Source organism: Paroedura picta, chromosome 7 (assembly GCF_049243985.1).
Source record: "Paroedura picta isolate Pp20150507F chromosome 7, Ppicta_v3.0, whole genome shotgun sequence".
NCBI classification, from domain to species: domain Eukaryota; kingdom Metazoa; phylum Chordata; class Lepidosauria; order Squamata; family Gekkonidae; genus Paroedura; species Paroedura picta.
This window is the reverse complement of record NC_135375.1, coordinates 114571482-114596180: the sequence shown is the minus strand read 5'-3', so window position 1 is coordinate 114596180 and position 24699 is coordinate 114571482. Positions and strand designations below refer to the sequence as shown.

Genomic DNA, 24699 nt, shown 5'->3' with positions numbered 1-24699 from the left:
CATGTTATTTGCCCATACAGCACTGCTAGTGGTCCCCTTGCTTTCCCGATCCCAGCTGTAGCCAGAATGTATACATGTTAGTTAGTTAATTTTGTTTGTTTGTTTGTTTAATATACCACCCTCCCACATTGAATGGGGAATTTCAATGTGGAAATGGATGAAAACCTCAACCCTATGCAAATGCAAATCCGAGCCAAAACCCTAGTGCAGAAACAGTCTGGGAGAGACCCAGGTTCAAATCTCCACCCTGCCATGAACCCCAAGACCAGACCTTCTCTTTCAGCCCAACCTACTGTAGGGATAAAATGGAAGAGTTCACGGTGCCCCACATTGGAACTATGCACACCAGCCACCAACCCAGTCTTGGCTTTCCCACTTATTGGGTCATCTGGCTTAGGGTGGAGCGCACCCATCCCTTAATTCCTCTTTTGCCGCCACAGAGAGTGGACGTGTTTCCTAGTTGCTTTGACTAGTCACAATTCTTGTTCGCGTTACTTCCTTAAGATGGCTTTGAAGAACTGTAAGAAATGTTGTCAGTGTACAGTCAAAATGCTGCACTCTGACAAGCACAATAGATGGCTCATCTGCTTAGGAGAAGGACATAATGTCTCTTGTGCCTTGTATGCCAAAAATTACACCTAAGGCAAGGTCGGTCAGGGCCTCCCAACTTAAGGCTGCACTAGGCGCTTTCAGGACTTGCAGCAACCACTTAGGCATCAGATCCGAAGACCTCAGTTTCAACTACTTCTAAGTCACCTAGATTGGGGGGCTCATCAGTCTGATCTGTAGCCTCCCATGCAAGCTCCGTCTCCAAAACAATTAGGAGACCTGCATCAACCACTTCTGAGGTTACTGGACCCACTCAGATGCTGCTGTTATTCAGGGAGAGCAAAGGTCCATGTTGGAGCCTTTGTTTAAGAAGGCTCATAAACCAAAACATAAAGAAGTCAGATCCCAAGAGAACTCCCACTTCAGCCAGCAGATATTTCCACATGTTTCTGTTATGTCTCTACCACATACAGTTCCTAGAGGTGGATGTACTATGGATGAAGAGGCACCCGCAATACCATTGGGTCAGAGAGTCCTGTTGCCATCACTGTGACCAGCTTCTCAGCCCTACTGAACCCAATCACCAGTCAGTGGTTACTGGGATTATCTGATTTGTGACAATGGAATTGGTTCTTTTCACACCCTGTATGAGGAAGTAGAGAGATTGCCGGATCCTGTCAGAGACAGCCTGGAATCAGTAGCAGATCTTTCCCTAATCCATGCTAAACTAGCTTCTGTGTCCCCGAGTGAGGACTACAAGCTGTATGGAGAACACCTTTTAAGAATGGCTAAAACACTAGATCTCGATGTCTCCACGTCAGACTCCTGGCTGAAGGACCAGATCCTTAGCCATCTATATTCAGACACTCCATCTGTTATTGCTCTTCCTATTATTCAAATCCAACCGGATGTAACTGTACCGATCTGGAGCTGCCCAGCTTCTGTGCAAGTGGCCCCAAAGAAAACTTACAGGCTTTACTAGGTGAAACCTCAGTCTGCTGAATGTACATCTTCTCTCCTCCTCATCGATAATTGAGGACATACAGACTAAACAATGACCAGGACAACACTTGGCACCAGTTCAAAGGGAGAGCTGCCTCCTTGACAACTTGAACATCAGCTTTGAACTTCTGCATTGGCAATTATCAGGCTGTTTTGGGGCATACCAGCTCTGCCTCTGGGAAAGCCTCTCAAAAAATATTGATTTGTTGCCTGATGAATCCAAAGATTTATTCATGAAGGTCCAGGCTGAGGTCATTAGGACTTCCAAACAGGGTATGAACTCTGGTAGGCATGCGGTAGAAATTGCAGCAAGATCACCGACATGAGTGATAGCATCTGCCAGGATGGGGAGCATTGAGACATCTGAACATGTATTACTCCAATGTAGACTATACGATCAATTCAGGGGAGAACTTATATCTTCCCTATAGAATAAGCCCAACTCAGAGGCAATCACAGACATGTTGTCAGACAAAAGCACAGAAATAACTTCTGTTGTGGCCAGATTTGCTTGGAGAGCAATTAAAACAAGGAAGAGCTGGTTGGATTCGGAGCAACTTAGGTAGAGATAGTCTCAATTGCTTGAGATAATGCTTGTGAGTTTTAAAACCAGAATGATTCTTATACCTGGAATGTTTTTATCTTTTTTGATTATTTAAGTTATCAATGATTCTTTTATCTTGTTAATGCCAGATGTTTTTATGTACCTTGTAATTTGACTACTAGTCTAGTACCGTAATAATAAAGACTTGACTTGACTTGAGTGATAGTTCTCTGTAGACATGCATGGCTGCAGAATACCACTTTCCCTATAGAAATTAGAGCAAAGGTGGAAGAACCCCCCCCTTTGAGAAGACAACCCTATTTGTCCAATCCATGGATGAATTTTTGTCAACTCTTAAAAAGAATAGGAAGTCTATCTGCTATCTCAGATCTTTCCCTCCACCACCAGCTCAGCCATATGGCCAATGACAGCAGTTTCTGGTTCCTACAGTAGTTCTTACCCAAAGAATCCATCAACCTTCCAGTATCCTTCCAGACAGCAACAGGGGGTACCTTCCAGAAGCAAAAGTACCAACAATGCCAGAGAGTACCTGCACAGGTTTCCAACAGGGAGCCACAAAATTCCTCACAAGTTCTAACACTTGAAACCAAGTGGTATCCCAGAATGCCAGTTCCAAAACAGGCTTTCTTTTTTTAGTGCTGCTTAGTGCTGCTTTTTCAAGGTACTCGTGCGTCCCCTCCATAGTTCAAATAGATTACACAAAGGTGCACTTCCTTTAATACCTCCTTTGGCAACCCAACAAGAATCATAGAGTTGGAAGGGACCTTCAGGGTCATCTAGTTCAACCCCCTGCACAGTGCAGGAACTCACAACTACCTGCCTACCTACAGTGACCCCAATTTTATGCCCAAATAACCCAACCACCAAAAATCTCCAGAATTTAGCCTAGCCTGAAGAAAATTCATGTACCATCCCACAATGGCAATCAGTAATTTCCTGGGTATGCAAAGAAGGGCCACAAGAGACAAACACTGACAAATCTCTTGAACTTCTTCCGGATGTTGAGCTGAATATTCTTTTGAATTAATTTCAACCCATTGGTTCTGGTCCAACCCTCTGGGGCAATAGGAAACAACTCTGCTCCATCTTCTATATCAGTGGTCCCCAACCCCCAGTCCGGGGACCAGTTCCGGTGCGTAGATCAATTGGTACTGGGCCGCAGCTCCTTGTCCTCCTCCCTGGCTGAGGCCTCGGGGGGCTGCCCTGCCACTCTGCTGCCGGCTCACCTTTGTTGTTCTCCGGCGGCCGCCATGGCTGGGGCTCTGCCTTGGCATGGCACTGTGCAGCTGCTGCTGGCAGCACCCCCCAGTGGGCGGCGGGAAGTCAGGGGTGCCTGCGGGAAAGCAAATGGGGCAGGGGCTCAGGCAGTGGTGACATCCCTTGGCAAAAAACTACGACCCCAGGCCTCAGTATAATTGTCAAGCATTGACCGGTCCCCGGTGATAAAAAGGTTGGGGATCACTGTTCTATATGACAGCTCTTCAAGTATTTGAAGGTTATCATATCACCATTTAGCCATCTTCTCTCCAGGTTAAACAGACTAAGCACTCTCAACATTTCCTCATGTAACTTGGTCTCCAAACCCCTCACCATCTTCATAGCCCGCCTCTGGACACATACTGGTTTCTCTATATCTTTCTTTGGTTTTGGCACCCAAAACTGAACACAGTATTCTAAGTGAGGTCATACCAGAGTAAAACAGTAACATCACCTCACATGATCTGGACACTATACTTCTTTTAATACAGCCCAAAATCCCATTTGCCTTTTTAGCTACCGAGTCACACTGCTTCAAAACCTCCTCTCTAAAGGTGCAGTGGAGTTGGTCCTGGATGGTTTGAATTCCTTTGGTTATTTTTCTAGATTTTTACTGGTTGATATAAAGGATGGAGGTTCGCTTCCTATTCTGGATTTATGTGGTTTAAATAAATACCTACTGAGTTTCTAAATTCTGTATGGTTTCTCTTCCATCTATCTTTGAGGCCCTTTCTATTGGTGTTCGGTTTGCTGTTTTAGACTTTAAATATGCCTATTTCACATTTCTATACATAGAGACTATAGGAAGTTTCTCAGGTTCTGTCATGACCAGCAGATTTTCCAATAATTTGTTATTCCATTTGGCCTTGCCACGACTCCCAATGTCTTCACTAAATGTGTGGCAACAGTTGTGGCTCACTTTAGGCTGCATGTAGTGACAGTCTACCCATAACTGGATGACTGGCTTCTTTTGGGTTCTTCCCCAATACACTTTCAGAGCAAGTTTGTTTTAATCTTCCACTTTGTGACAAGTTGGACTTGATTGTAAATATGGCTAAGTCACATCTGGAAACAATCCAGTTGGCTGGATTCATTGGTGCCCTTTTCGATTCTGTTCACGGTCAAGCATTCTTTCCACCAGCTCAAGTCCATCCGGAGCATGGTCCACTCTTTTCTTTGGAACTGTTGACAACCAGCTCATTTCATCCAGCATCTCCTAGGCTCATGGCCTTGACTACAGTAGTGATACTTCATGTCATTTGCAAATAAGGTCACTCCAAATTTGGTTCCTTAGAGTTTTTGATCCCCTTAAATACAGACCCTATTGTCACTTCTTGGTTCTGAGACTTGTTCTAAGCACTAGACAGGTGGTTGGATGCGTTCATCTTGGTACATGGTCACCCAGTATCACTCTCACAATGGATGCCTCATTAGAGGGCTGGGTTGCACATTCCCTCCCTTCCTACCCTGCTGCAAGCCTTCAGGTTCATGACCTGAAACTCTCTTAGGCCTTGGGTTCTATTACCATATATACTCGCATATAAGCCAAGATTTTCAGCACAGTTTTTAGCACTAAAAAGCCCTCCTCGGCTTATACGTGGGTAATTGAAATAACAGCCTGCTCCCAGCCAGCGAATCGTAGCATTGCCTTTGCAAGTTGAGGTTGTTGCTCCCAGCCAGCCAATCGTAGCATCGCCTTTGCAAGCTGAACTTTTTGCAAGTGAGCTAGTTGCTTCCAGCTATCCATTGCCTTCCGCAAAGATCTTGAAAGCTGAGCTTCCTCTGGCAGCTTGTAGGACATCAATAGTTTGACTGAGGGATTTTGATATTTTCCCCCTTTCTTTTCCTATTCTTTTGGTTTCTGTGGGTGGGGTGGGTTTTGGGGTGCTTTGGGATTTACTGTTTCTTTCTCCTAGTGTTTTTTTCTTCTTTTATCTGAGGGGCAGCATTGTTTGCCTTTTCTTCTTGGGGTTGTGTTTCTTGTAAAAGTTGATTTTTACAGTTCTTTCAGTTTTCAGTTTCACAGTTCTTTATTTCAGTGTTTTGCTCTGGGGGGGCACTATAGCCCCCAGTTTGGTAGCTGTTGTTGTAGTAGGTTGCCAACTTTGGGTATTCTGCTCTGGTTTGCTGGCCTGGGGAGCACTGTTTGGTTCTATTGGCAGAGCTGTTTTCACAAAGCAGTTCTGTCAGTGCTCTCTCAGAGTGTCTGACATTAAGAGAGGAAGGGAAGGCCATTGTAAGCCGCTTTGAGACTCCTTTGGTTAGTGAAAAGCGGAGTACAAAAGCCAGCAGCTATTCATCTTCTTGACTTTTCTGTATTTGTTGGAGGGGGAGGCTGGATGGGAGAACCTTTGATGATGGAGCATGGATTAAGTGCTTAGGCCTCCCTGTAAATTTACCAATAGCTGCTGCATTTCCCACCCTCGGCTTATATGCGAGTCAATACGTTTGCCCAGATTTTGTGGTAAAATTTGTGGGTCAGCTTATATGCGAGTACCTACGGTGACTGGACTTGTGGCGGCAGCAGGCATTCAGGGATGGAGGCCCCTTTGCCCTAGGTCAGAGAAGCCTGAGCATGTGCCATCAGGTTGGCAAGCACCCCCTTCAGAGCCTTTAAGATAGAAAAAAGGTTCCATGGTGGGCCTGTGTACCTGGAATCACAATGTGTGTCTGCACACATGACATTGATGGACAATAGTTACAGGTAAGCAACTCTCTTATAAAGATGGATACATAGCAAGAGAACCAGGATACATGCTCAGTTGATTATTCTTCGCTTTTTAAGGTAAAAGCAACTGACAGCTAATGGAAATATACTCATGTTGGTTATGGACAGAAATATATTAAGAAAGACAGTCATATCAACGTCTGGCAGTTGCTCCTGTTTTCATTTGCTCTGTAGACTCTTACCGCTTTTATTATTATCAGACCAAAATTATCAGACCAAAATTTAAAAACAAATCAATAAACAATGTCCTGTTTTGCTTTTATAGGTTCTCTGGCATCTTGATATTTTTCGACGCAGTTTCCGGCAGCTTACAACCCACAAATGCATGGGAGATTCCTGTATATTTTGTGCTCTAAAAGTAAGCAACACAGTGGATGAGGGGGAAATTATCTGATGCTACATGAAGAGTTCAGTCCGAGCACTGGATCAAAAGTTCCCAGGAGAGAGAGAACAGCAGCAGCATTTGAGAATGTCATAGTGTTCCTGTAGCCTGGACAATGTATGTCCATGGTAGAGCTGGGGGTGGAGGCTGTTAAGGACAGCACAACTTGTGAAGTGTAGAGACAGACAAGCCTTCATGTTTTGTCTCCATCCTGTGACAATGAGATGGTTGAACAGCAGGAGATGAATTGAGGGGGAAAGCTGCAGTCACCCACCTCATACATAGATGGTCACATTAAATATAATGAAGGTAAATTCTTACTGTTATTGAGGCACTACTGAGGGGCACACTGGTTTATTTTAAAACCACTTTGCTTCTAGTGGGTCAGTGTAACATCAACAGATAGAATATTAAAATATATTTTCTTTCTCTCTCTGTCTAGGATTGGTAGCTTTCTGTTGTACTGAAAAATTCTCACTTTTTAAGAAAAAATCAAAATGTTTAATATGATATAATGTGCAAAATTACAATACACTTGGTTAACTGGAAGTTGATAGATGAAGCAAAAGCTACCTAATCATTCATACAAAAAGCAAATCCTCAATCGCTGAACAAATGTCAACATGTTGCGTGTTTAGACTTAATAAAATATTACTTGGTTACATTTTGTATGGACTGAGATGTGATAACACGTTATGATGAACAGTAGAATTGTGCTGTGAAGAAAATTACTAAGAGTCATAAATGAGAAGTTTCAATAGCTTCTTTAGCAAGATGGTCAAATACAGAGTAGACCAGTGAGTTTTTGTTTAAATAAAAGCAAACCACAGTTTGGTCTGCAGTATAGGAATAGGAATAATACATATTTGATGATCTACAACAAAAAATAATCTAAAATAAAGGATGGTCCTTTAAAAAAAAAACCTGGCTGGCCCAAATCAGGGACAACAACCATCATCCTTTGTAGGATGCCCTTAAACATGTGTTCATTTAATTTTTGTTCCACCCTTCCTCCATATACTGTATTTGCTGGCGTATAAGACTACTTCCCCCCCCTGAAAAACATGCCTCCAAGTGGGGGGGTCATCCTATACGCCGGGTGCACTTCAGTTGGGATAGACAGAGCTGCCCATAGGGGCCTCCCGATGCCCGCCCACCTCATTCTACATACCATCCAGTATCGCGCGGTATCCAGTGCAGCCGCGGCGGGTCATCAGCGTGGCTGCAGCAAGCATCAGCAGCGAGACAGGGGTGCCAGCCTTTTCCGCGTGACCGACCCATTCTGCTCGGCAGGAAGCCACAGCACTCTGGCCGGCCCCTTGTCTACGCAGAGCTCGCACATGCACATTTGTGCACTAGTGTCAGTCACGGGGAGATGCAGGGGCGGGACGAGTATATAATAAACTCTATATTTTGAGTGGAAATGTTGGCAGGTTGTCTTATACGCCCAGTTGTCTTATACGCTGGCAAATACGGTATATTGTTTCCCCCTCCTCCATTCTGTTATCACAACTTTGTGAGATAAATCAGGAAGAATGATTGCCCAATATGTTCCCAGTAGCAATTGGAACTGGACTCTCCCCCAAACCTTGTGCTGTGAAAGAAGGCCCGGAAAAACATCTTCATACCTCATATAGGTATGATTCATGTCCCTAGTGGGTGGGGTTTGGGAAAGGAGGACATGGGAGTAGCCTATGAGTAGCATCTGGCAACATGACTCTGAAAGGGGGAATGCCCCATACTTTAGAAGTTTAAGAAAATTCTTCTCAGTTGGTAACCAAGCAAATTGTTAAGACGAAAGGTAAAGCTGCTAATCTTGAAGAAGACTTGTTCTTCCATTGCTGGCATTTTATGAACATTTAGACATTGTGGTTTAACTTTATGTTCTTCTGACTGTATGTATGTATGTATGTATGCATGCATGCATGCATGCATGCATGCATGTATGACTGAACAAAATGAAATTCAATAGGTAAAAATGCAAAGTTCTGCATTTAGGTTGGAAAATCCAAATACACCAATATAGGATGGGAGATAGTCTTGGCAATAGTATGTGCAAAAAGGATCTAGGAGTTTTAGTAGGCCATACATTGAACATGAGTCAGCAATGCGACTCGGTGGCTAAAAAGGCAAATGGGATTTGGGGCTGTGAGTGGCTGTGATGTGCATGTGGCTCAAGGTTCCTCCTTTTTGTCACCCCAGCTGTCTTAGCAACTGCAGGATCTGGCAACACCACTCACACAGGGAGCGTTTTCTGTTCTATTATTCATGTTCCAGTCTGCTGTGCACAGTCCTTGCTTTCTTTATTCATCTAATGCATGACTTCAGTGTGGTGTTTATCTCTGCAAAGGGAAACAGGGGTGGGGGGGGGGGGGATTGGTCCACAGTTCTAAGTATGCCACAAAGAACTGGTTTGCCTTCCAGGGATTGTAATGCCAGGATGCAGGACAGAAGATGTTTTGTTGTTTGTGGTGAAGAATGAAGCCTTGATTTGTGGATTCTCTTAGAGCTTCTGTATTAGAAGTTGTTGATAGCCAACAAAGGCAGGAAAGATGGTTTTCTTAGGTGACAGCCAAGGTACAGAATGTTTGGATTGAGGTCAGGGACAGAAACATAGTCCAGTTGTTCTGAGGTATGAACGAATGAATGATTTACTGTAGAGCGACCTATCAAAGTGGTCTTTTCATGGTGTGACTGATAAGCAGTAATGTTTCCCTTTCATGATTACCAGTACCAACTTGTTGGTAATCCCTGCCCCCAAAGATGTTTGCCTTGACCTCAACCAGGCTTTTTCAGCAACCTGGTGGAACGAGTTGCCAGTCAAAATCCGGGCCCTGACTAAGCTGGCAAAGATCTACAAAGCCTGCAAAACAAGCCCTCTTCCACGAGACTTATGGCTGAGACTGTGGCTGTCTCATAATGATACAGGTCTCCCTCCTCCTTCTTGCCCTCCCCCTTGTTTTAGATTCTCCCAGCACAATTTGCCTGGCGGAGCATATCTGGAGGGGGTGGGGTGGGGAGAGGTAGTGGTTTTATCTTTATTGTTTATTGTAAAGTGCTCTGAGCATTTTGTATATTGACCCATATAGTCAGTGTTCTGTTTGGTTTCTGAAGATCTCCAGCAATCACTGCCAACTTTGTATTTTACCCCGCAAATGTCTTCTAGGAGATTTAAAAAAGAAATTCTGCTGGTAGATAGCACTTTGCATGTATAGCCCCAAACTCTGCACAGACCTGTGCTCTGTTCCCACTAAATAAGCTAGGTGCCAGATAGACTTCCACCTTGTGGAAGCAGCTAGTGATCAGATTTCTGTAAAGGCTCAGGGCAGTCTACAGCGATAACAAAAATATAAGTTAATTAAACATTAAAGGTTTGTCATTTCTCTGTCTTTGCTTCCCCCATCGTCCCAGAGTCCTGTCATTTATTTATGTACTGCCCTTCCAGCAGGGCTGGCTCAGGGTAGTGTACGTCAAGATCCATCGATAATACAATTAAAACAGTTCATTAAAATTAATTTTAAAATGTAAATAAGCCAACATTTAAAACACAGCATCGACAGTCCCGCTTTTGGGTCGCCTTCCGTTTGCCTGGAACTAGTCTTCAGTCTGCAGCTTCGTTAGTATAACACAGGGGTAGTCAAACTGCGGCCCTCCAGATGTCCATGGACTACAATTCCCAGAAGCCCCCTGCCAGCGAATGCTGGCAGGGGGCTTCTGGGAATTGTAGTCCATGGACATCTGGAGGGCCGCAGTTTGACTACCCCTGGTATAACACTTGCCACTGAGATAAAGGGCAAATAAAACGATCCCGTTTAATATCAGTATTTTGTGTCGTTTCTGTAGATTCAGGTGTGTTGGCATGGTATTCTGAAGCAGCAGAATGAAGTTTGTGGCACCTTTAAAGGCGGTCTCAAAACTGCCACTGGTTTTCAACTATATTCTGTCATTTCTCTAGTTAGCGATTAAATGCAGGACTATTGGATTTCTTTTCATTTTTTTTCATGTTTTCATCCAGGTGGATTTCTTTGTTTCTGTTTATTGCACATCCCCTTCCCTAAAGTGGAAGGGCCTGAGACATGTTTTCCCAACCTTTCTTCTTTTCTGTGTAGAATTTATTTTTGGTTGTAAATTATGCCTCTCCGGCCGCAGTAACTTGCTTTGCAGGCTTTCAGAGACTGAAATGGGACATTACAGATCTCCAGGGTTCTGTTTTGGGGGATGCTACTTCCTTGAAAAGTTCACTCTTAGTACAATAATGATTATAAGCCCTGGGTTGCAGCGACATGAACAAACGCTGTGCTTTTGCAGTTCAGATTTAGGAGCATGCCTTAGCTCAGGAGTGGTCAAACTGTGGCCCTCCAGATGTCCATGGACATCTGCAGGGCCGCAGTTTGATTACCCCTGCCTTAGCTGGTCATTTCAAACCTGGATTTCAGACCACCTTAAAATGATGATGCAGCTTCAGATTATTGGGGAAGCACATTCATAGTTGATGGAGATCTTCCTACATGGACATTTCCATTTGCCATAACCTAGCAATTGACTAGAGCCCTTTGTTTGAAGACTCAATTGGTTCGATACTGTGGCAAGCGGTAACAGCTTTGCCAGTGAGCACCTCATGGGTCATCTAGTCCAACCCCCTGCACTATGCAGGACACTCACATCCCAATTGCTCAACCTGCCACCCCTTTGCCTTCACAGAATCAGCCTCTTCGTAAGATGGCTATCCAGTCTTTGTTTAAAAATTTCCAAAGATGGAGAACCCACCACCTCCCGAGGAAGCCTGTTCCACTGAGAAACCGCTCTGACTGTCAGGAACTTCTTCTGGCTGTTTAGATGGAATTTCTTCTGAATTAATTATTGTTCTCCTCTCCTCCATTTCATCCTCCTGACCACTCTGCGAGGCAGGCTAGGCTGGGAGTATGCGACTGGCACGAGATCCCCAAGCTTGGGAGGTCAAACCAAACAAAAGAGACAGCGATGCTTCTGATTCTCTCTTATTGATTATTTGGGATTAGTATATATTGTTAGAACAGCGGTTCTCAACCTGGGGGTCGGAACACCTTTGGGGGTCGAATGACCCTCCTCACAGCAGTCACGACAGGGCGAGCAGCTTGGTTGGGGGTGGGGATGCTGCCACTGTTGCTGCTCCTCCTGCAGGCACCTGCACTTGGCCACCAGCTGCTCCAGCAGAGCCTCCAGCACGGCACAGGTGCTCCAGGTTGCAGCACATCTTGGGGACCTTGGGCTCCAGGCAGCAGTGGTGCGGCTCCTGCAGCTGCGTGCCCAACCTCTCCAGGCACGCCTGCTTGCCGTGCAGCATGTCCTGCTCCAGCACCACATCCCCACGGGCCCAGCTGAGCTCGCCCACCTCCTTCTCTTCCATGGGCTGCCGCTCCTGTCTGGGCACGCCAGGTGCTCGTTCTTGCCCTCCAGCACCCACATCCACCCCATGTAGGCATGCAGGCAGCAGTTCAGCTCCTGCAGCTTGCCCTCCTCATCCCGCAGCTTACCCGGCATGGCTGCACCTCCACCCACTTGTCTCACCGAGCACACTCGTCCCGGCTACTGACGTGCCCGCTACGCTGTGCTGCTTTGGGTCTAGCCCCGGCTGGGTGGGGAGCTGGTGGCCGAGGCTGGACAGGTGGAGGAGGCAGCTGGTGAGTGGCCCAGACACGATGAGAAGCTCTGCTCTCGGGGCCGCCTGTGTTGCCTCCCCCAAATCATGGGTTTTCTTGGCTTCTCCCCCACCCTTCTCTCCAAGGGAGACCCGAAGTGCCCCACATCCCTTTACTGATCTCTCCAAATCAATGTTGTCTGAGGGAGGGTGCCTGCACACAAAATCTCGCCCCTTGAATAAATCTTTGTTGGGCTTAAAGGTGCCCCTGGACTCAATTTTTGTTCTTCCAAATCATTATTTTTCATTACTCGGTTCATACCCAAACCTTCTCTCCAAGGGGGCCCCAAAGTGGCCCACATCGCTCCTCTTCCATTTAATTCACACAACAACCTTGCAGGGTAGATTGAGAGTTCATCTGTCTGGAGCAGCGGAAAAGAGCAAGACAGGCAGGGTGGGACAAGAGGCAGAACTGAAATGAGAAGCCCCAGGGAAAAAACAATTTATATACATGCATGAATAATAGATCTTCACGCCATTGGTCAGTTTTGGCTTAATTTCAGTGGAAGAACACGTGCATAATGTTATGGCTGGGGGACACCACAACGGGAGGAACTGCATTAAAGGAAGGTTGAGAACCACTGTCCTAGAGGATGTTAGTCGCTTCTGCATCTTTATCGGCAAATATAGTACTATCATCCGCAAACATTAGATCTTTCCCTTTTGACCATATTGAACGCCACATGTATTATGGAATACTTTCCTCCTAATATAGCTTCGGACACCCACTCCCCACCCAGCTGGAGCTAGACCCAAAGCAGCACAGCGTAGCGGGCACGTCAGTTGGCGGGAGGGCAAGGGTGCTTGGCAAGGCAAGTGGGCGGAGGTGCCAACATGCAGGGCGAGCTGCGGGAGCTGAATTGCCACCTGTGAGCTTACGTGAGGCAGGTGTAGGCACTGGAGGATGAGAACTGGCACCTGGTGCAGGAGCTAGCAGCACAGCGTGGGCGTAGGCGGCAGTCTGTGGAGGCGGAGGAGGTGGCCGAGCTGAACCGGGCCAGTGGGGAGGTGGCACTGGAGCTGGACATGCTGTGCAGTGAGCGGGCATGCCTGGGGAGACTGGGTGCACAGCTGCAGGAGCTGCTCTGCTGCTGCCTGGAGCCCGAAGCCCCCAAGCTGCGCCGCCACCTGGAGCACCTGCAGCAAACAGGAGGTGCTGCTGGAGCAGCAGGTGGCTGAGTGCGGGCACCTGCAGGAGGAGCGGGAACAGAGGTGGCACCCCCCCCCCAGCCAGCTGCTTGACCTGCCACAACCCCTGTGAAAGGGTCATTCTACCCCCAAAGGGGTACCCGACCCCCAGGTTGAGAACTGCTGCTCTATGACATTGCCCGCATCGCCCAATTTTACGTCTTAAAACTAAGTGTGGGCAAAACCAAAGTCATAACCAGAGGCGGATCACTGACAAATTTATACCTCAATAGAGCCCAAATTGAGCAAGTCAACGAATTTAAATACTTAGGCTCACTGGTGTAAGAAAAAAAAATCATAGAATCATAGAGTTGGAAGGGGCCATACAGGCCATCTAGTCCAACCCGCAGGATCAGCCCTAAGCATCCTAAAGCATCCAAGACAAGTGTGTATCCAACCTTTGCTTGAAGACTGCCAGTGAGGGGGAGCTCACCACCTTCTTAGGCAGCCTATTCCACTGCTGAACTACTCTCACTGTGAAAACTTTTTTCTCTGATATCTAGCCTATATCATTGTACTTGAAGTTTAAACCGATTACTGCGTGTCCGCTCCTCTGCAGCCAACAGAAACAGCATCCTGCCCTCCTCCAAGTGACAACCTTTCAAATACTTAAAGAGGGCTATCATGTCCCCTCTGAACCTCCTTTTCTGGTGGCTGAACATTCCCAAGTCCCTCAACCTATCTTCGTAGGGCTTGGTCCCTTGGCCCCAGATCATCCTCGTCGCTCTCCTCTGTACCCTTTCAATTTTATCTACGTCCTTCTTGAAGTGAGGCCTCCAGAACTGCACACAGTACTCCAGGTGTGGTCTGACCAGTGCTGCATTCGCCACACTCAAATGGTGCCTCTGGAAGAAGTTCTCTCTGAAGAAGTTCATCTCTTCCAGACATTAACCCTGCCAGTCCTCCTGTATGGATCAGAAACATGGACATCACCATCATCATCATCATCATTATTATTATTCGATTTATTTCCCGCCACTCCCAACAGGCTCGTGGTGGGTAACAATAGTCTTAAAATCCCCCATTAAACCCCCCGTTAAAAGACTATAAAAATACCCAACACGGCGGAAAATACCACTCTCCCCTACCCAAACAAGGGCATTGGGGAATGGAGGGAGATGATGACTCCTTCAACCCCCCAGGGGGGCAATGTTCTTCCTTGCCAATCCCAGCCTCAACCATAGACCTGGCGGAAGAGCTCCATTTTACAGGCCCTGCGGAACACTGACAGCTCCCGCAGGGCCCGCAGCTCACCCGGGAGCTCATTCCACCAGGTGGGGGCCAGGACAGAGAAAGCCCTGGCCCTGGTTGAGACTAGGCGCACTTCTCTGGGGCCGGGAACGATCAGTAGGTTTTCTCCCACAGAGCGTAGAGCCCTGTGGGGCACATAGGGCGACAGGCGGCCCCTCAGGTATGTGGGTCCCAACCCACGTAAAGCCTTAAAGGTTAAAACCGGATCCGGGCAGCAATTGGCAACCAGTGCAGCTGCCTCAGCACCAGCTGGATGTGGGCCCTCCAAGGTGTAGCAGTGAGGACCCTAGCAGATGTATTTTGCACTAGCTGAAGTTTCCTGATCAAGGACAAGGGCAGGCCCGCATAGACCGAGTTACAGAAATCTAATCTGGAGGTGATTGTCGCATGGATCACTGTAGCCAGGTGGTCAGGGGACAGGTAGGGTGCTAGTAGCCGGGCCTGGCGAAGATGCAAGAATGCCTGGCTCGCTACTCTCTTGACCTGCGCCTCCGTAGTCAGGGAGGCGTCGATGGTCACCCCCAAATTCCTGGCTTGGGGCGCGATGGTAAGTTGCGCTCCCGCCAAGGTGGGTAAACGCGCTTCCTGTTCCTGCCCCATTCTTCCCAGCCACAGGACCACCATCTTGGAGGGGTTGAGTTTCAGGCGACTCTGCTCGAACCATTCAGTCACTGCTTCCAAACATCTGGCAAATGGTTCCGGGGGGGAGTTCGGGTGGCCATCCATTAGGAGATAGAGCTGGGTGTCATCAGCGTACTGATGGCAACCCAGCCCAAAGCAATGCAACAGCTGGGCCAGAGGGCGCATAAAGATGTTGAACAAGGTGGGGGAGAGAACCGCGCCCTGGGGGACCCCACAAGGGAGTCTATAAGGATGCGAGAACTCTTCCCCCACTGCAACCCTCTGGATCCGGTCTTGGAGGAAGGAGCGTATCCAGCGCAAGGCTGTGTCCTCTATCCCCGTGCCGGCAAGGCGGTGGACCAACATCTTATGGTCCACGATGTCAAAGGCCACTGACAGGTCCAATAGGAACAGCACGGCCGACCCGCCTCTATCCAGCTGGCGACGGAGGTCATCCAGCAGGGCGACCAGTACCGTCTCCACCCTGTGGCCAGGATGGAAGCCAGACTGATATGGATCGAATACCAAAGTTTCTTCCAAGAAGGCCAGGAGCTGGTCTGCTCTGGCCCTTTCCATCACCTTACCCAGGAACGCTAGGTGCGATACTGGGCGGTAGTTGGCAGGGTCCCGCGGGTCCAGCATTATTTTTTTTCAGGAGAGGACGAACCACTGCCTCCTCCAGCCTCTCAGGGAACTCCTTGGAACTCAGGGAGCAGTTGATAATGTCCCTGAGTTGGCCTATCCCCTGGCCACCTCCTTTGAGGAGCCAAGAGGGACAGGGGTCCAGGGTGCAGGTGGTCGCCCTGACCGACCCCAGCAACTTGTCCACTTCGTAAGAAGAGAGCCGCCTGAAGCCATCAAACCTCGATGCCAAAGGCGGCCAACAGGCCTCCAGTTCCTTTAAAGGTAAAGGTAAAAGGTAAAGGTATCCCCTGTGCAAGCACAGAGTCATGTCTGACCCTTGGGGTGACGCCCTCTAGCGTTTTCATGGCAGACTCAATACGGGGTGGTTTGCCAGTGCAAACCAGCCTTGAGCCGGCTGCTGGGATCGAACTCCCAGCCTCAATGGGCAAAGCTTTCAGACGGCTGCCTTACCACTCTGCGCCACAAGAGGCTCATAGTTCCAGTTCCTTTACCGTATTAATTGTGACCAGAAGGGCACGGCAGAGCAACAAGACCTTATCCGCAAAATAGCTGGCTAAAGCCTCACAGCCGAGATCCAATTGGCTAGTATTTTGGCGCCCCTCAAGGGCGGTAAGAGATCTAACTACCCTAAATACTTGGGCTGGGCGAGAGCTTGCGGACGCGATTTCCGTGGCAAAAAACTCTCGTTGCGCTACTTTCACTGCCATCTCATACGCCCTCATAAGCGTGCGATGAGATGTTCTTGTAGCCTCATTGCGGGTCTTCCGCCACACTCACTCTAGTAATCTCAATTCCCTCTTCTTCTCCCGGAGCGCCCCTGTATACCAGGGGGCCCATTTGAGTCAAGGGCAGAGAAGACGTTTAGGGGCGATCTCATCTATAGCGGCCGTTAGACGGGACTGCCAGTCCTCCACTAGGGCCGCTAATGAGTCGCCAGGAGGCATAGGGTCCCGCAGAGCATTCCAGAAGCCCATTGGATCCATGAGTCTCCGCGGGCGGGCAAAAATATGCCCGCCGCCCAACTGGGGACATTACTAAAACCTGACGTGAACAAACTCGAGACCTCCCAAATGCGATGCCTGCGGCAGATTCTGGGTGTGTCTCTCTGTTTCTCTCTTTGTGATCATAATCGAATGAGACAATTTGGACAAAATGTGACAACCAGCCACAAATTAAAGGACAAATCCAAAAGTGCAGACTGCAATGGCTTGGTCATATCTGCAGGATGAACGCCAGCAGACTGCCTCATAAACTCCTCTGGCGAGAACGACCAACTGAATGGAAGATCCAACGAATGGCACCAAAGAAAATGTGGCCTGAAGAGTTTGAGGAAGACCCTAGAAACCAGCGGTTGACTATCCATATGGCCAAAGCTACTGCCACCAATCGCCAAGAGTGGAAACATATTATAAACAAGGCAAAAAATCCAGTGGCACCTACAGCAGCATATTGGCTGAGAGGACAACCTGATCCACCAATCGCCATCGCCAGCTAAAGAATAAAAATAGAAAAGAAGGGTTGCCACCTGTATGCGGAAGACACCCAGCTCTTCCTCCTGATGGATGACCGCCCTGACTCTCTCCTAGAATCCTTGGCCAGGTGCCTGGAAGCAGTAACGAAGTGGATTAGGCAGAGTCGTCTGAAGCTCAACCCTTCGAAGATGGAGGTCCTGTGGCTGGGTAAGAGGTGACCAAGTGAGGAAACGTGCGTCTCCAACCTGGACAGAGTGCAACTACCAGTAGCCCATTCCACCAGAAACCTAGGTTTCAACACCTTCCCTCTCTTTGGAGGCACAGGTCATGCTACTAGCACCCTACTTGGCCCCAGAACACCTAGCCAGAGTGATCCCTGTGACGGTCACCTCTCAACTGGACTTCTGCAACTTGCTCTACGCAGGCCTACCCTTATCCTCAATCTGGAAACTACAATTGGTTCAGAATGCTGCGACCAGGATCCTCACAAATACACCATGGATATCCCACCATGGATATCCGGTACTCCCAACAACTCAGCTAGCTCCCAATTGAATTCCAGATTAGGCTTAAGTTTCTGGTAATTACCTTCAAGGCCATACATGGTCTGGGTCCAGTGTACCTGAGAGACCGTCTCTCTGCCTATGCCCCCAAAAGAGCACTACGCTCTGCCACCACCAACTGGCTAGAAATCTCTGGCCCCAAAGAAGTACGTCAGACCTCAACAAGGGCCAGAGCCTTCTCTTTGCTGGCCCCCACCTGGTAGAATGAGCTCCCTCAAGAGATCAGGTAAAACTCTGAGATTTCCACAGGGCCTGCAAAAGGGAGCTCCTGCACCAAGCATTTGACTGAGGTTAAGCCAACTTCAAAACATCTGACCTAAAAAACATCTGGCAGTCCCCTTCAAGCCATCTGAAGGATTCTGTTCTCCCTAGGGGCTATCCTATTGAAATGTTTAATGAATTAAGTATAGTAAGCTGTAAATATAAATACATTTATATTTATTTATTGTTAGAACTGTTACATGTTATGTTGTGACTGTCATTTAATATAATATAACTAGAGGTAAAGCCCATTTATAAAAATGGGCAGGGCATGGCTGGGCCCTTGGAGAACTCGCAGCGTGCAGGGCCATACTTACAGTTTGCTGGGTGTCTGGGGAGCCAGCGTGGGCAGCGTGTGCGCGGTCGGGCGGCAGGGCGACAGTGGGCGGAAGCATGGCGGGGCGAGCAGGGGAAGCATTGTTGCCAGCGGCGGTCTTGCGGGTTGGCGGGCGGAGGGCCGTCTCAGCAGCCATCGGCGTTCCAAGGCGGCGTGGCCCATGCAGGCGGGGGCATGAAGGTGGAGGCAAGCACGGAGGTGCGAAAGGGCGCGCATGCATGGTTGTGCCTCCGGTCCCCACGGCGGCGCGACCCTGGAGGGGTCGCAGCAGCACGATCTCACTCGGACAGCGGCGGTGGTCGAGTCGGCTGCGCAGGTGGGGGGGTGGTAGCAGGCAGGTCCCTGGGGCAGCAAGGGCTGTTGGTCAGCTCAGGGAAAGCTGGTTTACCTGCCTGTCACGATGTGGGGCGGCCTCCTCCCCGGCGGCCATCCGCGTCCTCGGACAACTCACTGTCTGGGGGGCGCGGCGTCAAGGATGCCCGCTTCAGAGGAGTGGAGAGTTGGCGGCGCAGTATTCAGAAGACAGGCCATGTAGCCAATGGACCCTGGAGTGCCACTCGGAGGAGCTAATCAGGAGCCTCTTCGCGGCTCCTGATTCACTCCTCCGAGTTTTTATCCCGGACAGCGCCTACCCACTCTCCTCCCACTTAGCCCTTAGCTTTTTATTTAATACCACTCTGTAGGAGCGGTTTACAGATGTTCTATGTTTCCTAGAACATTCAATGTAAATTGTCCTGGGCTGTATGGAAAGGGCACTTTGTATGTATGTATGCATATATGTATGTATGTATGTATCAACCAATATATAAATAAATAAATAAATAAATGGATTGGGTGGAGGGTTAATTTTTATCTCCGCTGAATTTAATTGTATTGTTGGGATTTTAATGGGGGGGGGGGTTATTGGGCTTTATCAATGTTTGTTACCCACCATGAGCTGCTCACGGGAGTGGCGGGCTAGAAATCAATCAGTCAGTCAATATAAATGAAGACCACACGGACCCCCGCATATATAGAATTCAAGTATCTGGTTAACTTTAGTAACTGGCAGTTAAAAAAACACTTGTCGATTGAATAAGTCATTTGGGGACATGTGGGTCTTTTCACCTACAAGATATGTTTTTTCTGTCTCCTCCCCCACCCCCCCCCCCACCCCATTTAGGGTATCTTTAACCAGTTTCAGTGCAGCAGTGAGAAGGTGTTGCCTTCCGATGCTCTTCGCAGTGCTCTTGCAAAGACTTTTCAAGATGAGCAACGTTTCCAGCTGGGCATCATGGACGATGCTGCGGAGTGCTTTGTGAGTTATGATATCTGCCAAACAGCCACGGGTCCTTGTGCGGAAGAAATACTCACCTTGCCAAACAGATTAGCCAAAGAAACATCCAGAGTCCCATGAGGAAAGCCTCTGTTTAATAATATTGTTATTTAATTGGAAGTTCTTTTTGTGAAGTGGGAAGGAACATCTTGTGTATTTTGCATGAAGTGTTTTTCTGCCACCTTTCCACCCAAGTTTGAGTCCTCATTACAGAGAACAGTCTAAAACAAGGTTTACGTAAATATGAAGCAGTGGAGGAAATCACAAAGAGGGAGGTGGCTCAATGAGGGAACGTCAAGCAAAATTCCTCCTCCGCTGGCAGATGACAACAATAGAGCGGCACAGAGGAACCTTCCTGCAGAGGGAATTCCAACATCTTGGTGCCATAACCAAGAAGCTCCGTAGTGGTCAAACAGGTTGATACAGGAGTAGGAGCATCTCCCATAGCAGAACACTAAGCTGTATTGTTGGCCGCACAATAGATGAGAGGCTGTAGAGATACTTGCTAGCGGGCTGGGCTGAAATGTCCCTCTGAACTTAAAAGAGCTGTTGTATTAAAGTCCAGGTAGAAGGGGGTTTGTTTTGAGTGCTTGAGCTGAAGTTTGGCTCTAACACTTAAGGATACATGGAGACTCCTTAGTAGGAGTCTGTCTGGCACAGTAAGAGATTGTTTTATCCCCTCTAAATTTGCTGGACAAATTATCACACTGAGGTTATCCAGAAGAAAAACTTGTCATACCTGACGTAAGCAAACATGTTTGTCTGATGTCAGCGCCGTCTTGGATAGCCCAGGCAAGCCCGATCCAGTCAGGTGGGGATGGCCCTGACCAGCACTTGGAAGGATCACCAGGGCCCTGATGCAGGGTCAAGCAGTGATAAGCCACCTCCGAATATCTCTGGCCTGGCAGCCAGAGAATCTTAGGAGCTCAGATTTTGATTTAGTTGTTACCTACCCTGAGCCTGTTAGGGAAGGGTGAGCTATAAAAATAAAGTTATTATTGTTATTATTGTCTCCGGGGGACATGAGACACACATGTACCATGTGATGAATAAGTAGATGTCTAGTGTCAAGTGGATCTGCTGGCTGTTAGAGCTGATGGGCATAAATCATGCCCGTTACTTTTCTCAGCAACACTGACCCTGACCCCCCCCCCCCCAGCCATGCTGCCAGTGCCTTGGAGATCTGGTCCTGGCAGGGATTTCTGAGGATTTCCTGGAATTACAGCTTATTTCCAACGATCGGTTCCCATGGAGAAAGTGAATGCTTTGGAGGGAGCAATCTGTGATATTGAGGTCCCCGCCCTCCCCAGGCTCCACCCCAAATCTCTGGGAGTTTCCCAACTTAGATCTGGCAATCCTACTCCTGCATCCCTGCTCGTGGCTAAGGGGACTTGGCAAACCCTAAGGTCTGAGTGCCAAGCAAAATGGCCTAGGACAGGGGTAGTCAAACTGCATTCGCTGGCAGGGGCTCCTGGGAATTGTAGTCCATAGACATCTGGAGGGCCGCAGTTTGACTACCCCTGGTCTAGGAGGTATCTAAAGCATAAAGATAAAAATGGGCTTATGTTAGCAATACCAGGTAAAGTAGTCCATGAATTTAGAAAAGATAATGATGGAGACACTGCTCTGCACTAAAATCCACTAACATCTGAATATTCGTCAGGTAAAACTTGAGAATTTGCTAGCACAGTTCTGCAGGGCCTGCAAAACAGACCTTTTCTGCCAGGCATTTGATTGAGGCTAATTGAACAGACAATAACAACAACTGCTGGGTCCCCAGACTCCCCCACTCCAGATATGCCCATCAAGTACACCAGTGGGGCAAACTTGTATTGACAAACCTTTGGGGTTACAATGAACATGTTACAGTTTGGTTACTAGTGATGTTACTGTTATTGCTGTTACTACGGTTATTACTAACTGATGTAGTTATGAATGTATATTCTATGTAAACCACTCTGAGCCGCAAGGGGAGGGCGGTATGAGAAAGAAAGAAAGAAAGAAAGAAAGAAAGAAAGAAAGAAAGAAAGAAAGAAAGAAAGAAAGAAAGAAAGAAAGAAAGAAAGAAAGAAAGAAAGAAAGAAAGAAAGAACTAGTGCAACCATCTATAAAGATGGCGTATCAAAATAGCTTGTGTTAATTACAAGCTTTTTCATTCTTCTTAGTTCTTAAATGAATTGGACATCTAGACCTTAAAATGACACTTTTCACTATGCTATCTCATTTTTGGTCTTCAGTTACATTAAGCCATGTTTTCACTTCCTTCCCTCCTGTGTGCAGGAGAATCTTTTGATGAGGATTCACTTCCATATAGCAGATGAATCTAAAGAAGATATCTGCACTGCCCCACACTGCATTTCTCACCAGAAATTCGCCATGACCTTATTTGAGCAGGTATGATGATTGAACACATTTGTAACTCGTTTTCTCATGACTAGTAGAGTCACGCGTGGCCTGGATGGCCCAGGCTAGCCGGATCTCATCAGATCTTGACAGCTGAGCAGAGTCAGCCCTGGCCAGCATTTGGAATTCCAGGCAAAGGAAAAACCACCTCTGAAGGTCTCTGGCCTTGAAAACACCACGAGGGGGTTGAGTTGGCTGCAGTTTAATGGGGGGGGGGGGCGGGGGGAGTAGAGACATTGGAGTTGTTTGCCGGGGATACACATTGGTCTGATGTGCCAAACTTTTCTTTCTCTGGCTTAGTGCGTCTGTACCAGCTGCGGTGCTACCTCTGACCCTCTGCCCTTTATCCAGATGGTGCATTACATCTCAACCACTTCTCTCTGGTGAGTCTCTGCTTTTTGCACTGGAAATAGAAGAACCTATCCTTGGCTCAGTGTTGAACAAAGCGCTCAGCCACGGAGATGTGGTTCTTCAAACTTGCACTAGGCACTAGTGTAACAAATGCACATGCATTTGTCCCTGCTAGGAAGGGAAAGGAAGAACAACATATATGGGGAAGGTCCTATTGGTCAGAGTCATCAGGTGACTGGCCAGTTATAAGTTGTTAATGGGTCATAATGTGAGACATGAATTGTCTGCCACAGAAGACAGATAGTAACCTCTTCTGCGAATGTATAAATGGTCAAGCTGGAAAGAAGTTATTTTACCCTGATGAGAGTGCCTGCACTCGAAAGCTCATGCCTTGAATAAATCTTTGTTGGTCTTCAAGGTGCTCTTGGACTCAATTTTTGTTTTGCTACTAATCTGTTGAGCACAGTATACTCATAAGACATAAGAAGAAGAAATAAGGAGAAGCTTAAGAAGGCCGACATATAGAAATATTAGATAAATACTTGATAAAAATATTAATAATTATAAATGGCTGATTTGAGTCTGTTTTAAGTATTCTGTAAGTTGATTGGAGTGCTGGAGAAAAGGTAACAGAACACTTCAGTCAAGAAAATAAAGCAATATATATTAGCCAGGCAATAGCCAGGCACCACACAATTGGCCATCAGATTTGCTTGGCATAACGTTCCTTCTGATACCGCTTCTCATTTAAAATGAGAATTTTGAAACCTGTTACAATATTCCAGAATGCACCGTGCCTTTTCACTGAGCCAGAGTAGGGTTGGGTGCTTCGACCTCAATACAGAGTTTCAAAACATCAGTTATTCAGCAGTCAAACAGTCTATCATGTATTATGAAAATGGACCAGCATGCTAAAATACAGGAAGTTCAAGATGCTTCTAAGCTGTGAAGCCATTCCCGTAACCAAGGCAAGAAACCCAAATCTCCAGGAATGAAACAATGTAAAACCATGGCAGCATTCAACAGTTTCTTTTGGACATCATTGTGAACCAGACTCCTCAGATGAAACCCAGGAGGAGAGAAATATCATTCTGAGAAAAGACCAGGAGACTCAGGGGCACCTAATCCCTTGGGCCCCTTCCAGAGCCTGTCCCTGGATCCTGAGGCCTCCATCAAAGGACTCTGTCCCCTGAAGGCTTAGATTCAGGCAGTACTGCCAACATGCTAGAGCCCAGGGCAAGTGGTCCCCTCCATTGCAAGGCCAAATCCCAGACCACCTGTGGGGAGTGACTGAGATGGTGGACTTGTGAGGAGGCAATTCAGCTGCAAAGAAGTGCCAGGCTGGAAGTGCATGTTCCACTTCCAGAGCCAAATCACCACCAAAGTTCACATGGTGTGTTGTAGAAGTGGAGCTCAGAAAAGCCCTGGCCAGATGAATCATGGTGAGAGGCAGGGCCTCTTGCCCCCTAGGATAGCAATCCCCAACCTGTGGGCTGCGGAACACATGTGGTCCTTCGACTAATTGGAGGTGGGCCGCGAAGGACGCCTTCTCCCCCCCCCCCCCCCGGCCCTTTACAACACACTTCGGGTGTCATTGTCTCCCATCACTCCCAGATGGGACTATCTTGTTGCAGAGAAACAAGCCCATTGATTTGTCATTGTCATGAGTTAAAATTTCCATGAAAATAAAATGTTCCTCATGTTCCTTGTTGTGGCGTGTCTGTATCTTATTTTGAAGGGATGTTTAAACATTACCATAGCAATCAGAGAGCACTAGGGCAGTGGTTGAGAGTAGAGGAGTAAACTACCCCCCCCCCCACCGGGCCTCAGTAAAAGGCGTTGAGTGGTCCCCGGTGATAAAAAGGTTGGGGACCACTGCACTAGGATACTTCAATCCTGGTCGAAATGGAGAGACTTGCTGGCTCCTTCCTTGCAGCCTGTGAGACTGGGCTCAGCACCCAGCTACTGAACCTGTACCATGTCTTGCTGTCTGAGCTAGAACTGTTTCCAGGATGGGGGAGGCAGCATTACTGCAGTGCAAAGACCAATGGCCAGGGACTGGAGCACCTGCCTGGGTGCCCTTTTGGAGTCCGGAGTCACAGATGCACAGCTTGATTTGAACTGTATGTTAC

General features: G+C 47.7%; 1 protein-coding gene across 9 annotated transcripts in view; it reads left to right on the top strand.

The window, feature by feature from the left end:
- The window catches only part of USP54 (ubiquitin specific peptidase 54), a 116274-nt gene that overhangs the window by 32501 nt on the left and 59074 nt on the right, over positions 1 to 24699 (top strand). For all 9 annotated transcript variants that reach the window (XM_077346054.1, XM_077346058.1, XM_077346057.1 and 6 more), the window contains 4 exons: positions 6367 to 6459; positions 19661 to 19795; positions 22094 to 22207; positions 22517 to 22599. In XM_077346054.1, the coding sequence (XP_077202169.1) occupies positions 6367 to 6459; positions 19661 to 19795; positions 22094 to 22207; positions 22517 to 22599 (425 nt within the window). The remainder of the gene's footprint in view (positions 1 to 6366; positions 6460 to 19660; positions 19796 to 22093; positions 22208 to 22516; positions 22600 to 24699) is intronic.